Here is a 16,158-nt window from a genome sequence, read left to right as displayed (position 1 = left end):
CCGCGGCACGCAGAACCGGCCAGGCCCAGCGCGCAGCTGAGCGCTCCTCCCCCGGTTCTCGTCACCCAGCCCCAGAGCCGGAGCTTTGCCTTCCTTCGGACACACACGGGCCTCGCTGCAGCACTTCGGCGTCTCTTAACACAAACTTTACTGCTTGTAAACGTGGGGAAACAAAAGACGTTTGCGGTACATGCCGCTAGCCTGATATCACATGTACTTGGGCGGCATCCTGCTCCCTGAACAACAGCCGCTTCCTGTGCGTACGTTTCCCTCAGGACGTCAAAACACGGCCTCAGCTTGAAGCCCTAAGAGCCTGAACCGGGGGCTGCACACCTCGCAGGGTGGGGAGGTTCCCCCAGAGCTCCCCCCGGCTCCCAGCATCACACCGCGGCTCCAGGAGGGGCTCCAGGGGCTCCGGGAAGCGGCTCCGAGGCGAGACGGGGCCTGCAGCAAGGGGCCTTCTGCATACGTTGGGTATGCAAAAAGAAACCTCTGACTAAAAATACAGAATTCAGATCACTCATCCCTTACAGGATTTGGGTAAAAAGGTAAATTTAATTTTTCAGATTGCATTTTGTTGTTAAAGTCAATAACAAAAAAATACCAACAGATTTAAATTAGGGCATAATATCTGCCACAAAGATTGACTGTTTTCTGTCATACGGATTGACTATTTTTTCTAAATATTATCTCTAAGGCTAAGGTATAGATTTTTATAAACCACCATTTTTCCATTTTTCTTTCCTTCAGGGACAAAATTTTGCTTGAGACACTGATCTAATCACAACTTGAGGGAAAACAAAACCACACCGCACCACACCTTGGATTTGTAATGAATTTCAGAGCGCGTTGATTGAAACATACAGATCCAAAAGAGTCAGCATAATGCCACCAACCACGGGATCCATGAGCATCTTCCTGCATAAATGACATAAAAATACAGCCAAGAATATGGCATGCGCTGATAGCAATTGCTCACGACGAGCAATAAAACCAGTTATTTGCTTTAATCACCAGGTTGCGGGTGTTTTGTTGTTGTTAGGTTTGTTTTTAAATTAAGTTACTGAGCCACTTTGCTTAATTTGCCCTGAAAGGCTGCTGTTCAGGTGCTCGGCTGATTTATTGCTCCTGCAAGTGATGATCCTGAGCGGCCGCTCGTCTGCGTTAATTGCTGCTGCCAGCTCTGCGATAGGCAAGCACAACTGCTGGGGAGCGACGTTGCCCTCACCAGGGTTGTCTCCTCGTTGTCTGGAGGGGAAATTTGAATGTTTTCACAACACAGACCTCATGGATCAAAAGACATTAGAAGAGGTTTCAGGCCAAGCTCTGCTCCCACGGGTGCTGCTGCGCTGCGCGGGGACCCAGCACCAGCCGGACGCGGCGCTGCCCCACAGACCCGAGCCCTGCTCCCCTCGAAGCCAGCAGCTTCCCCCAGGCGTGGCTCTAGCGATGCAGCCACCGAACAGGTCGGTGTGAAGCAAGGCACGGGTCTGGAGAGAGCGACGTCCCTTCCAGGAGGGCACGAGGAGATGCCCAGCCGGACATCGTGATGCCCCAGGGACTTCAAACCCCTGCTCTGCACCGTGGAATTACAGAACTCGTGGAGCAGTTGCCATGTGGTTTTTCAAACTAAACTTAAATCTTTATCTCTACCCTTCTTCTAAATGATGAAGTCATTTTAGAAGATGTTTTCCAAACGAATTCTAATTAAACATAACTAATACCAACTTTCAGGTCCAACACCTGAATGCTTCAGACAACAGAGAAGACAACTCACAGAGGGAAGTATCTGGCAATGTAACGAAGTGGTGGCACCACCAGCTAGTCTGCAGAAGAAGAAAATTGCTATTTGCTTCCTTGATAGTGCACAAAATCTTTTCAATTTTGTATTTTTAATGCAGTAAATCTCTAGCTCTTTCCATTGAAGCAGAGTGCAGAGAGTTGAGAGGCATGAGATTAGGAGGGACAGGCTGCAGGGGATAAAGCCTGCACAGTTAAGTACAGAGGTGTGTACAGACTGATTTTTGATTACTACAGAGGGCTCCATAGCCTCACACAGAATGCAAAATTCCTAGCTTTCAAACGTAGCTGCAAAACTTTCTGAAACTCCTAGCAGCAATCTTACAAAAATGGAAAAATGGGTCTCGGCAACCTTAACGTGTCTCATTGGCATCTATATAACAGAGCTTTGGAGTCAACATACGTGATGGCACGCCCCTGCTAGAGGAGAGAACTGCTCTGGGACTGAAGTTCTCACACAGCAAAGGAAAAGTACCCCAAGATTTGTCGTATGAACCTATTAAGTATTTTCAAACTGTATCACACTGAAGGATTTTATATTCAGAACTGAAATTAGCTCTAATCATTCTTGTAACTGCTTCTCAGTGGGAAGCAAACATCCCCTGAGCTTACTGGAGCGCTGGGAAAACGACTGTATACTTCTGCAAACCACTCCTCTGGATACAGAAAAGCCTGCTGGAAAATGGGTATCAATTTCAAAGCAGCTCCTGAAGAGCTTTAGCCGTAAGAGAAGAACATAAACGTGTGTTTGGGAGAATAAAACATTTCCACTGACCTGCACCTTGCCGGGTTAACACAGGCCTGCGCTGGGAGCCAGGGCACGCTGCGGGGTGCGGGTTAACACGAGAGGCAGACTTCCCGGGAGCCCACCGAGCCTCCGGGGTTTAACGGCTTAAGATTAGGAGAAACATCGTGGCGGGGAAATTAACTCCATGATCTCTGAGGCCCCTTCTGACCTAGTTTCCACAGATCTAAGAATTTTTTCAAATTTGACAGATTTCCCTCAGAGAGGACTCCGAAGGCCGACGCAGGCACACCCCACCACAAAGGCTACTCCCTTAACGGCAGAGCCACGATTCAAACACAGGAGTGATAAATTTCCTATGCTGTTAAAATTGCACTGGCTTTGAAAAATAAATCTTTTCTTCATGCTAGGCTAATGACTTCATTGTTTTGCTGCAAGCTTCCAGAGACACAGCTAAACAGTGTAAAGGTATCTGCTCAAACATGGGAAGTGTTACCAACACGGCCCTACAACAAAAAACCCCCTTTACAACAGACCGTGTGGCCCTGTACAATCATGGAGACGTGTATTTCTATTTCTATCTAGAATTTTCACTTGCTTCTCCCGCCTAACAGGCGGGAAGTCAGCTGCTAGGAACTGGGGAGATGATAATTAAAAAATAAAAAATGGTTTCATGAGCCTGAGTTAGGAACCTAACTGCTGGCTGGCTTCAGATTAAGTAATTTAGTAAAACTGGAGAGACTGCCGTGGATTATAGCACGGAAACCCTAAAATTCGCTTTGGAAGGAAGGAAGCATGAACACACAGCCTGCAAAAACAATATAAATAACTCAACGCCGTGAACGTGCTGTCACATATGACACTGACTGAGTTAAAGGGCAAAATGCTTATCATTAATAACTATATTGACGGCAGATGCTTTGAAAAATACACTGCATTAACAACAGAATCAAGGATTTTCATATTCAGGACAGAAGAGTCATTCAGATTTATCAGCCCATTAACTTTATAAACACAGCATTAGCTGCAGTTTAAGTGCAATGTGGTGCATCTATAATGAGAAATTCTTTGGGTGGCATTTTATAATTAAATATCTCATGAACTACTTGTAAGGTCAACAGAGATTAATGCAGGATGTCAGGCAAGGTCACTGTATGGATTTCAGAATTCCACTCTCTCAAAAAGGCATCGTCACAATTACTATTTTCTTAAATATAGTAAATCACAACGTGCGCAACTTACGCTGCAAAAAATATGCACACATTAACAGCGTAAATGAAGAAGTAATTCATTTTGGCAAGTTCTTTTGAAATAGAAAATACGGCGCTTTTAGGACACACGCGATTTCTCTCATTGATTCAGATGGCCCGCTCAGTTTCGGTAGATGATAGCGAAATACACTGACTGAAAAATGACCGCATCTTAATGAAGTCAGCCTAAAGCAGAGGAGAGGAATCATCCGAACCGGTTTCTGGAGGGGCTGTCACAGGGGTGGGCAGCAGGCGGCTGCAGCAGACCCAGCCCTCCAGCACCCCTGGTTGTGAGCAGGGGAAACGAAGCTGTGCTCCACTTGTGAGCGGTTACAGGGCAGCCGACTCCGTGCTGGAGGACGTCCATCCAGCACCAGGTGTCCCTCAGCACGTGCTGCAGGGCGCTCTGCTACCGAGAATTCAAAGTGGGTGAAAAGCAGTCACTTCTTTACGTGTCTGCTGCTTCATGCCATCCTACTGCCACCTTTCACAAGGTACCAGCCTTCACCCTATCAGCTCTTTTTTATCTGTTTTGAAGTGCCAAGGAATATTTTCTATGTCACTGGAAGACACAGAAATAACCTGTATGGTGCCTTAAAGTCAAAATAAGACAAATCGAAGAAAAACTGCAAGTCCTAGTGCATACATGCAGCTTTGCTTTCACTTGTTGCAAGAAACGTTTTATTTTTGAACAACTGCTCGGTTTTATAAGTAATTCCTTCTGCACCGTTACATACATGGAGTAAGGACTAGAATGGATTTTTAAGCAGTATGCTTATAGAAAGAAAAAACACCCTGAGAATGGCATTATCTGGTGATTCCTTAAGCCTTTGCCTACTGTGTCCCCTTGTGAGAGGCCCTTGCACAGGCGGGCTGGGAGTCAGGCCCACAGGAGACCTCACGAATTTTCCAACTGAACTTCCTCTCCTTGAGCACTATAATAGCAAGGGTTGTACGTAAAATGTGATGGAGATGATCAAGTTCACGGCTAACGCTACCATCAACCAGAAGTGTAACCCATCATGTACTGTATTTTTTCCTCCAATTAGTCTTTACTTTTTCAGGGTTGCAACAACTCTCTTGTGTAAAGAATTCTCCTAAAAGGAAGATGTGAGTGATACCTGCAGCCTGGATTACTTGCTTTGGGTGTGAAGGGGGTCTCAGTAGCAAACAATATAGCGCTTGCCTTTCAGAATCCAAACCGTCACAGGCAAAAACGTTCTGATCTTCTTCTGGCTTTCCATCCATTTCAGATATTACTTTATAGCCTGGATCTAAATTTACAGTATTTTAGCGTGTCAAGCTTCATTTACATTAAAGCCTGAATTCCAACCTATCAGTCAGCCAGACAGTCGTGCAGGGTTTCTGAGATGATGATTAATAGGAGTTCAAAGATGGAGCTTACAGCTCTGCTAAGCCTAATGTAACAAAAATAGCAAGCAAATAGATAAAAACACTGGGAGAAAGAAGTTGTGAATAGCTCTGAGCTGAGACAACATGCTCATTTTCTACTATTTGTGTTTTTCACTTTTTCTCAAAGGCACTTGGGCATCAGGTGAGGCCTGAACCAGGGCAGGAGGAGAAATCCTCTGCTGTGGGATTATTTCATAACCAACCCCACAGTTGACTTTTCTTCAAGCAATACTGACAATGAGTCTGTAGTGCTGCAGTGAGGTCTTACAGAGATAACAGAAGGGACTTTTGTCAGACTCCACATATAACAAAAGCACACCAGCATACTCAGGAACCTCGCCAAAATAATTGCAGGAATCCAGGGCACTGAAGGTGCATCTGCTTCCATTAGATTTTGCAATGCTAACATGAAATAGTCAATACACAGATATGTAACCATCTAATAACATCAGATCATGCTTACCGTTTGTTGCAAGGGTAATTACAGTAGCACTGCAGGACCACATTTCACATGGGACCAGAATGTAACGTTTTATATAGCATTTTCCATTAAATTCATCTGTTTCTGACTTTTAAACCAGACATCATGCCCTCCCCCCCCCCTTTTTTTTGGCATCACCAAGTACGTTTTCCTATTGATGCCTATTGATCCACTTCCCAAAAAGTACGTGTGGTGTGCGAGCTAACCGAGCCAGCGCCCAGTTACAGAAGGAACAGCTCCACTACGAGCAGGAGCTACCAAGTGCTGAACATGAAGATCAGCCAGCAGAAGAGTGAATGCAGTGACTGCAGGACTGCTCCTGCAGCACTCGGGGCCCCCTCCAGCAGCACCGCTGCAAACCCCACACCTGGGCACTCCCCACACCCCTGCTCCCTGTACCCACACTAATTTCTTAGCGACCTCTTATTGTGACTCTGCTTATTTGTACGTTCAAAATTTCTACTCTATTTTGTCCTCTGAAAGGAAGTTTTTAATGAGTTGTTTTGTACTGAAACGTAAGTATATGACTGAGTTATACCATCCCACCCTCACCCCAAAACACCAGAACAAGGGAAAAGAGCACCCAGGATACTCACACGTATGCCTCGCCAGGGAATAATTTGATCCACCACTAGTTAAACCAAATCCCTCGGGAATTTGACTAGAGCTACGTGGCCGAGTCAGGAGTTTGGGAGGCTCAATTTCAGCTCCAAATTCTGCCCCGATCACCCCCAGCAAGACGATGGCAGTAGCTTGCTTCCTGCGCTCTTCGTAAGAGGTAGAGATTTTCTTCATCTGCGGGAGACCAGACAGGCAACCTAAAATGAAAACAAAGAAGCAAGAGGAAAATAAATAGCAGGGCTGTTCTTAACACTCCCAACATCGTGTTTCCCAGAGAAAATAAAAGAGGTTTCCATTTAACCTAAAACGCCTTCAGGACTGTTACTTCCCTCACCAGGATTTGCAGCCACTACAGATGATGCCATTTTACTTCTCAAAACCTGCATCGCGCAGTAGAAGTCTAAATACCAGCATTTGCAATGGCCAGCCTCAAAGCCACCTACCCTTCAAAAACTGCCAAAATCTGACTGTAAAAAGAACAACAACAAAAAAACATTTCAGAGAGCTTTATTTGTTCATCTGGAGAACAAAAAACGAAACACAGGGAATTCCGTGTTTACCTGCCTTTGTGAAAGGTGGTATTTGGTTTGCTTCTTGTTAACATCGAATTTCGGTGACTATCAATCTTTTCATTTATTTTATGAGATGGATTTTTTAAAATATACTTCTATTATAAAAAAGCATCCTTTTGTGTTAGCGTACACCATCATATTCCAATTCTTACTACATTTTAACATACCAACAGACCGGTATATGTCATTAAACTGACCTAGTATTTTTGTACACTGAATGTTGCATTTTGTATTTTAATGAACGTTCTCATAAATGGTGGAAAAACCTCATAGTATACATTTTAACTAAAACTCTAAATTCTACGTTGTTAGTGAAATTAAAAATGCCAGGGCTGTATTAGAGTAACTAGATGGTGGTGGTTTTTTTTTTTTTGGAAAAGAAACAAAATCTTGGGAGAAATTTACTGGGCTGAAGTACATTATTCCTTTCGTCTGACAAGCACAGTTCACTTTCAGCTACGTTACTAGTTCACACTATCCCAGAAATGCCCCACCATATATGCTACGAAAATAACAAAGTCTTAATCCTCCTTACAGTGCTCGGCTGTTAAACCTTTGCTGAGTTGTCAGAAGGCAGCACCTGGCACGGAACGAGACTTAGCGGGCTCGTAGATTAACGAAGGGCGAACTAGCGAGTCGCGCTGCGTCTGCCTGCGCTAACGACATTCGCGGGGCTCGGGAGGACACGAAACACGACGTATGAGAAGGACTAACCGAATTTGAGAACCAGCATCAGGCGGCCATCCCAGTTCAGGCAACGTCGCCGCTGTGACAGCAACGTGCCAGCCAAAGGGGAGCTGAAAAACAACTAAAAGCTTAACAATGGTAGGGAGAGGGGGGGGAAAAAAAAATCAATAGTAACTGCCTTCAGAGGAAGAAGGATGAAAAGGGGCTGCAGGAGACAAAGCAAGAAGTGTAACAGTCCTAATTGTTCCGCAATCACTTATCCGACCGGCCATCTGCGGACGCGGTGCCCCCCAACATCTGCACGCGGGGCGATGCGGGGCCAGCCCAGGTGCCTGCACCGAGCCCGCCGTGACGCCTCGGATCAAGATGAATCGGTGCGAACTCCTGATCCGAGATTGTTTTATACCGTTTAATTTAGTTTCTGGCCCTGCTTGGATGAGCACAGCTCTGGTTATGGATTTCTGTGGTGACGTGCTGCGGCAGGCGCGGGGCGCAGCCAGCGGAGCAGATGCTGGAGCAGGGCCGCGGGATGCTGATCAATAGGCAAGGCGCTGACCCTGGCGCTGCCGCCACGGCCACGGCTCCGAGGCGGGGAAGAAAGGAAGAGCGACCACATGTGCTGCTTCCAGGAGGAAATTAAACGGCGGGGGCACTCCCCTGCCCTTGCCTTTGGCTACAGCGGGAGGAAGTTAACCCTTCGGTACGTCCCCACGGCAGGCGTGCAGCATCCTTTACATCCTAGGCCTGCTTCGACACAACTTCCCCGTGTCTTCTTCAAAGGGCAAATCACGAACCCGGGGGCAGCTGCTGTGAGATACTCTTTGCTAACCCAACAATAAATCTGAGCTGGGACGGGCTATGAAATATTCCTCGAGTGTTTCACTGGCATAGGATGCTCTTCATCCTGCTCACTGCTGCAGTACAGTGTTTCTACCTCAAAACAACAACAAAAAACAACAGAAAATAAACTAAAACCAAACCCAAGCCAACAAACCAAAAACCAACACAGGCAGTCCCCTCCCAACAACATTCCTCCCCAAAACCTCCAAAGGAATTTTTTTTAAAAAAAAAGGAAAAACCCACAAATATTTTTTACTTTTTTCTGAATTACTAGCGGAAACGTACAATTAATTGCAATGATTTCCAACAAATAAACTGACAGCCATTTGGGAGATTTTCAAATGAAATAACGTCTATAAAAGTAGTCCTTCCTACGCTTTCATTTGTCTCATGAAAATTTGGTATTTTCTCCCCGCGACGTGCCTCCATTTAATCATGCTAAAGGGTGACACGGAGATCCATTTTCTTGACAGGACGGTTGATCACCCTATCACAGGGAGAAAATTAATAACCTCAAATAGCTCTATGTGGAAAACAGAGGCTACGCTGGTGAGAGGACAAAAACGCTCTACATTTTAGTTGTAAAAATAGCAGGCTCCCGGTACCGCAGAGCAGAGAAACCGATCGTGTCCGTGGCTTTGCTTATCCGGGTTTCCTTCAGACGAAATGACCGCGTTAAATATTTCAAAACGCGTCGGCTTGTGGGACTTAAACCTACCCACCTGCTTAGGGGAAGGTAACACAAAGCAACAAAGCATCTTTATAAAGGGTTTAAAATACAGGTAAAGCATTTCCGAAGTTTAAATTGTTTAAAAGGCTGCGAGCTATTGATTGCTTCATTTAAAAAGCAGTCAGAGAGTGCAGCCACGAGGTCAGGGTAAATTTAACAGTTTGGAGCACTTTACTAAATAACTCTAAAGATCACGTTAATTGGCTTTGCACAGTTCTTGGGTAAAATTAATTTTATCCTGGCTTACAATAAAAGGATTAAAAGACAAATTAAGTTCCTCAGGTTTAACTGGAATAGGGATCAATGGATGTGAATGAAGGCCGCGGGCGGATTTACGAGAGGTGGTTCTGCGCAGGTACCGCAGCCCCGGGAGCTGTGACAACCCGCACGCACCCCACGGCCGTGCGATGCCTCCGCGGATGCCTCCACGCTGCCGGAAATTCAGGATACCGGGTGCCAATAGGAAAAGGTATTGGGGTGTAAATGGCAACGTGCAAGAGAAAATTGGGCCCCTGGGTGAGGGCAGCCTCGAGCCTCCCCATGGCCCAGCCCTGCTGCTTCTCTCCACGCTCCCAGCTGCAAGCAGCGGGCCAGGGCCAGGGCCAGCCGCATACACAAAAGAGGCAAAAGTACAATTTTTTTTTCCTCCCCCTTCTGGAGCAATTTATTTCTACGTCTGGACATATGGAAGATTCACACCTTCCTAACGCTGTGCCCCTCACCTCTTTTTACCTGAAGCAACTCCGTATCTTCAAAGCATTTATGAAATGTACATGAGTGCAGACAAAAACCTCACCTTGCGAAACTCACTTTTGTTCTCTTCCATTACAATTATATATATTTTTAACTTGACTGCCACTGTGACAGTCGATCCGTGCCAGTCCAGCACAACGCAGGACTCTGGCAGCGCAGGGGCAAGGCAACGAGACCGTCTGTGATTGCTGCCTCCAAGCGTTTGTCTCCTACGGTTATTGAGCACTTTTATAATCGTCATTGTGCTGTCTTCCCAATACTTCAGTTGGGCTATTCCAGGAAGCACAGATGAGATGGGGAATCAAACATGGATTCCCACAGTAGCTTGCTCAGACAAACACAACACATTTTGTAATCACTTTTTAACCATTCCTATAATTGAGAGCAGAATTATAAAAGATTAAAAGCAGAAGAAAACACTGCAGCATTACCTTTACGCAGTTGAAATGAAGAGTTTCAATAAAACTTGCTCAAGAACAGAAATACAGGCGTCTTGGTTCCATAACAATTAGTATTTTTAAATCAATCTTTTCCTGTCTTTTATATCTGCTACCAAACTATTAGACAAGGAAGGGAGCCACAGAAGAAGAAACTAATGTATCTTGTGAAAATTTCTGCTCATTTTCTATTGTTCTCACTGATAAGGTACACGCATTTTAGGAAGAGATACGTATGTTTAGATCATGAAAGAAGACTTGATACCATCACTTGAAAATAAATTTAGATAAGGATGCGCAAACGAATTGCTCTTGAATCACTTTTTTTTTCCCTTTTTCTTTTTTAAGATTCCCCTCCCCAAAAGGTCTCCTCCCTACTGGCAGGCTGTGCTGATTTACTTGATAACGCCTGTCTTGTTATTTTCTTCTCACGTCTGCAGGAAAGTATTTGAAATAATGGGGCATTGTCACTACTGTAAAAACTGGAAGCGTTTAAACTTTATTTTTCTAATATTTCAGAGGGCATCTTACAACAGACAAGTTTAATAATTAAATATCAGTAAGTCACATAGCTTTGTATTATTAAAGCCAGGACATTTTTCTGGTTTGCTTTTTGATAACATATTCCCTTTGTGGTGCCAGTAACATGGTTTTACGCAGCTAGCCAGCTGCAGCACCCTCGAAAGAAGGAGAACAGAATGATAAAACCTCCCATGGTAAATAATAACATCGATTAGATAAGTATACAATTTTTATTTTAATTTTTTATTTATTTTTAAGAAAAGACTTGCAGCCATCCCCCCCCCCAAAAAAAAAATGTTTACAAAATTTGAATTAAGAATGACTTTTTGTTCAGTCATTTACAAGCTGATGTGAAATCCCATGGCTCTGACTCCGCTGCCCACCTCTGGTCAGGTACCCGGAGGTCAGAACCCACATGTAAATCCCTGCGCTGTATCCACATGACATATGAGGATAACAAATGTTGAAAAATTGCAATGTATATGTTAATTAAAAATGACAGTATTTAGGATAAGCAAACCTGCCAGGAATCTGTTACCCTACAACCAAAACACCACCTAGCCGCTACTGGCAACCATAAGGGTTAAGGCGCTGATTTTCTTCTGCATAGGTGGTGCTATTTTAAGCCAATAGTGTGTTTAAATCCACCCCAATGAAATCAATACGGCACTGCTCTACTCAAGGTGAGACCAAATAAACCTGTCGGAAGCTTTGAGAAATAGGCTTTGCAGTACACTTTGAGTGCTAAGTGCCTTTCAGTCCAGAGATCTGTCATTAAATAATCATTAGCCATCATTCATTCTTCCTAAAAAGCTCAACGCCTGAATCTGTTCGGTATCCGCTACGCATTAGTACAGGCTGCCGCGTGCTCATTAGCACTTAGGGATGTTTACACCGCACCTTAACAGTGCAATTCCTTGTCCCAGCATACCTGCAAACAACGGCTTCGCCGAAAACCCAACTCTTACACCACTGCCCACGGCGGGTAAGCCTATTCCACGTGCAAAGCCTGTCCTACAAATTGCACAAACGAGCGTTTAATTTACTCGACCTTGTCTTGCAAGAAACCAAAAGGAAAATGTGTAAGATGGTTATTTTTCTATTCACTCATACCCTTTGAATTTACCAAAAATGTTTCGTACCTTGGAAAAGCTGAACAGCATCGCCCAAGTGCCAGTGTGCTTCACGTGTTCAGATAGGCTAGTCATAGATGATATTTATTAATTACTTTCATACGGCTATAGAGTTTTATTTGTTCTCTCTGCAACTTTCTTTCTTTTTCTTTTTTTTTTTTTTTGGAAACACTGACTCGAGTGCCGATTATTACTCTAAAACGAGGCCATAGGAAACCGGTAACAAACTGATTTCATCTAACTGCAACTACTGGAGTTGCTGTAGTCAGTCCCTTTCTGCCCGTAACACGCTGTGAAGTCAGTCCCTTTCTGTCTGTAATCACAAAAACAAAAAGCATTTAATAAACTTACTATCTGACAGCAAGTAAAGCAATAACAAATTTCATTTTTTGAATATACAGGCATGGAGTTCAGCTATTATCTCTTAGCATTTACCTTTCATTTTCTCACCAACGCTTTGTGAGCTGTGTGCTGAAAATGTTTTTATTTCCTTTCAAAAAGCAAGGAAACCAATTAGCTGAACTCCTCAGCATGCGTTTTCAGCAACAAGCTCAACTAAGCAATCATCATCGTCAACTCATTTAATTCCACTGAATGCCATATAGCCTGAAGTATTTAATAACTCGGGAATAAATTTACCAGAGCAACATTGGATTGTCTCATATCACAGCCGAAAACCACAAATATAAGTTATGAAGTATTAATTGGACCCTGACCTCATTACTTCCATTTTTAAATGCAGATTTGTGCTGCAGAAAATTTTGTTTCCAGAAATCCGTATCCCTCAGCGCTGCTATCTAAATAAATGAGTCACAAATAAAAGCACTTAATTGTTTGTGATACCTGTTCAAAATTTTGATCACGATCATTTTAACGTCACTAGTAAGAAGGGGAGTTTTGATGCATTACCGGTGCTTTAAATAAAAGCTAATGACACTGAAGGAGAAGTGTCCTATACTCCCCCCTCTGAACAGCAGAGAATCCATTTTGTCTTTGACTCTTTTCCTCTGCTCTTAGCCGTGTGAGGAGAGGCATCCTCACCCATTTTGTGTTCCTACGGCTGCAGTACACTGAAATATTCAGCGATAAAAGGAATGGCACAGCACAGAAGAAAATGCTGCTAAGCTGCAATAGACTGGAGCGGTGGCTGCACAAAGTACTCACCACATGTAGAAAAGCACATTTTGTACACGAGCCCATCAGTCTTATGAAAATTACACAGTAATGTTTACCTTCTGTCTTTACAAATGTATGACAACTCCAACTATTTACATAACTCTACCATTAAATTATACAGAATTCCCAATTCCATCAGGCAACCCAAATATCACAAAATAGAGCAAGATTGTATTATTAATGTTTGCATTAGGAGTAACTAGCTTGCGCATAACTAAAGCCAGAAAAATGTAAACATAAGGCGGGTTTTTTTTTCCCCCCAAAAAAAGATTTCGATAAGCTGTTAATGAGAGTCAATTAAGGGAATCCATTCCCGAGTTTCAGATCAGCGTGGACATAGGTAAAACTTCAATAAAGCCAATACAAATCTGGGCTTCACATTCTGAAGCATGATTATGATTTTATTGAAAGGAACATAAAACTATTTTACATTATAGTCATTTTGAAACTGAATGGCAACTTTTCCTGATGCTTTATGAAAAAGACGTTGTTCCCATTGGAAATCAATAGGAAGGCAGAAAAAATTAGATAGCTATGATTTGCCAAGAAATCAATAAGAAATAGAGCAATATCAGAATCCATGTTCTTTATCTTTCATACACTAAAATTTGACTTTCATGTGAGCGGAACTTTAAGAATTTACAGGAGAAAGCACGTAAGGTGCGATTATGTTTTTCTGATGCACTTATATCTCCTCTGGCAATTTCAGGTACTTTGCTTTTAAGATCTTTCTGATTTTGACAGATCAAAATACATTCCCAGTGCTTAAAGACGTTATTTAATTTGAAATGATTTAATGCATCCTGAAGATGTATCGAATACATACTTACTGATCACTCTGAACTACAAAAAACCACTGTTGTGTTTATTTTTGGAGGCACCCCCTGTGATGCTTGGCATCGGTCCCCACGGGGGGGGGACAACGTTCAGCTGCGAGGGCAGCAAATCTGCCCCCAGTGAGCACGGCATGGGAACAACGTGTCGTGTTGGGCATCACCACTCCCAAACAAAACGAGCTTTTTCTCTACAGAAAATGTTATGTATACAGAAATATTGAGGGAAACGGAAGGCTTTTAGAAGCGTAAGAAAGAGTGTTGAGGCTGAGATAGGGGTTGCGATTCGCTGTGCATTCTGCCCCCAACACGACACGGACGCGCTGGTGATGCCCTGTACTGGGCCGTATCGGGACCATTCGCCCCTTGCCCACCACGGGGTTCCTGCTACGATGCTGAAGGCACCCAGCCACCTTTCAGGTCTGCCTCTGCACCTGTGGGTGATGCACGTTTTAATGCTTATTTGCTGTGTTTGTCAGCAGAGTCGTCAGAGCAATGTTCCGTCACACTGGTGCGGATCCCGCTGGAACCACAGAATTCACCTCTGGATCCGTTGCAATCAGCGCGAGCAGGGAGGCGTCGCTCTCCTCTTCCCATTCCTGCCCCCTTGGGAAGGGGGAAGCCCCCGCACCCGCAGCGGGAGGCAGGGCAGGGCAGGCCGGCCGGCAGCCTCCTGCAGCCCCCCAGCAGCTCCGTGCCCCCCGCTGTGCTGGGCGAGAGCCCGCGTGCACAGCACCGGCGGTGCGGAGCCGGGCGCAGGGCCCCCGGCCGCTGCCTTGCGGCGCGCGGCTTCGCCGAGGGCTGAACGCGGAACGCGCTCTATTTGGCTTTCAGTCAATTAAGCTTTAAGCTGTCAGCAAACAAGACTTTTAAGTTAATTTTGAATCACCACAAATCAAGTTGAAGGTTGGGAAAGGGCACGCTCACATGCCGGCATGAAAAAAAGGCAGTTTAATTGCCTCTGAATAGCTATTATATGCTGCTATTGGCCTATTGAATCTTAGATCATCTATTTATTTATCCAAGTGCACAGACTGGTAAAGGAACGAAAAGGACCAACTCCACTCTTTTTCTCTCTTGCTTAAGTACGTAAAATTAAAGCTTTCGCGTATACAAAGTACTACCGACACGGTGAGCTCGTAGCAAAGTTCGGTATGGCTCACATTATGCTTTGTTTTTGAACCATTTCAGATCGCTCTAGTCTGGGGAGCTGTAATGTGAAAACAAGCCATTTCCAATAGAAGTTATTGTTAGGGTGTTTGGGCTTTGTCTGTTTGTTTTTTAAAACTTCTGTTGGGTTTTCCATATGCCACTTAGATAAGAGCTGTTCTGAACTACTAGCTTGAAAAATTATCTGTCCAGAAGAAGCGTATAAAAATGCTTTAAGAACAGCAACTATAAAAATGTTCCAAAAAACCTGCTATACATTTCAGATCTCCATCTTCATGAAAAATTGTTTTGTTTAGAATAAAACGAGATCAGACAGCACCAACAGGAACGGGTCTTCTGACCTTAAAAGCTCTTAAAAGCACTGCCACTCGCACACGGCTGGTGGAGAGGAGCGAGCACGAAGAAATGAGAGGGGCCAGTAGGGTTTTCTGGGGAGAGAGCCAGAGCATCCACATGCAAGAAAGATGGGCAAAAGGAGTTCAGGGCAAGGGAGAGGCAACAGGCACTCACCCCATCCAAGTGAGCAGACAAAGCTGTCCTGGGGCAGGAAGGTGAAGGAGAGGGGCTTTTGCGGGGACGTGTGGGATCCCACCCTGGCACACCACGCAGACTTACAGATGATGTTTGCTGGCCAGCACTCCCTGCCCAGCAGGTAGGTTATTGTGCTACTGGATGCCTGTAGCTACTTCTGTGATATCAGAGAGATTTTTTTTTCTCTTTTTTTTCATTGCTTTGTTTTAAACTCCAACATGGAATTACTTAGAGCTGAGACAAAACCTGTTATTTTTGAGGAGGAAAATAGGTCAGAGGAAGTGATAGAGCATTAAAATCACAACAGCAGTACACAGCACGTGCGTTTTAAAGTGATGACGTGGGGGCCTCTGGAAGGGCAACGAAGCTGGTGAAGGGTCTGGAGAACAAGTCTTAGGGGGAGCGGCCGAGGGAGCTGGGGTCGTTCCGCTTGGAGAAAAGAAGGCTCAGGGGAGACCTTCCTG

General features: G+C 44.4%; 1 protein-coding gene across 5 annotated transcripts in view; it reads right to left on the bottom strand.

The window, feature by feature from the left end:
• Nucleotides 1-16,158, bottom strand: part of LOC310890202 (WD repeat-containing protein 7) — a 114,116-nt gene that overhangs the window by 51,095 nt on the left and 46,863 nt on the right. For all 5 annotated transcript variants that reach the window (XM_083818920.1, XM_083818923.1, XM_083818924.1 and 2 more), the window contains one exon: nucleotides 6,286-6,507. In XM_083818920.1, the coding sequence (XP_083675046.1) occupies nucleotides 6,286-6,507 (222 nt within the window). The remainder of the gene's footprint in view (nucleotides 1-6,285; nucleotides 6,508-16,158) is intronic.

The sequence above is a fragment of the Anser anser genome, assembly GCF_964211835.1.
Source record: "Anser anser genome assembly, chromosome: Z".
In the NCBI taxonomy this organism is placed as follows: domain Eukaryota; kingdom Metazoa; phylum Chordata; class Aves; order Anseriformes; family Anatidae; genus Anser; species Anser anser.
The sequence above is the reverse complement of the archived record's forward strand: the minus strand, read 5'-3'. Positions and strand labels throughout refer to the sequence as shown.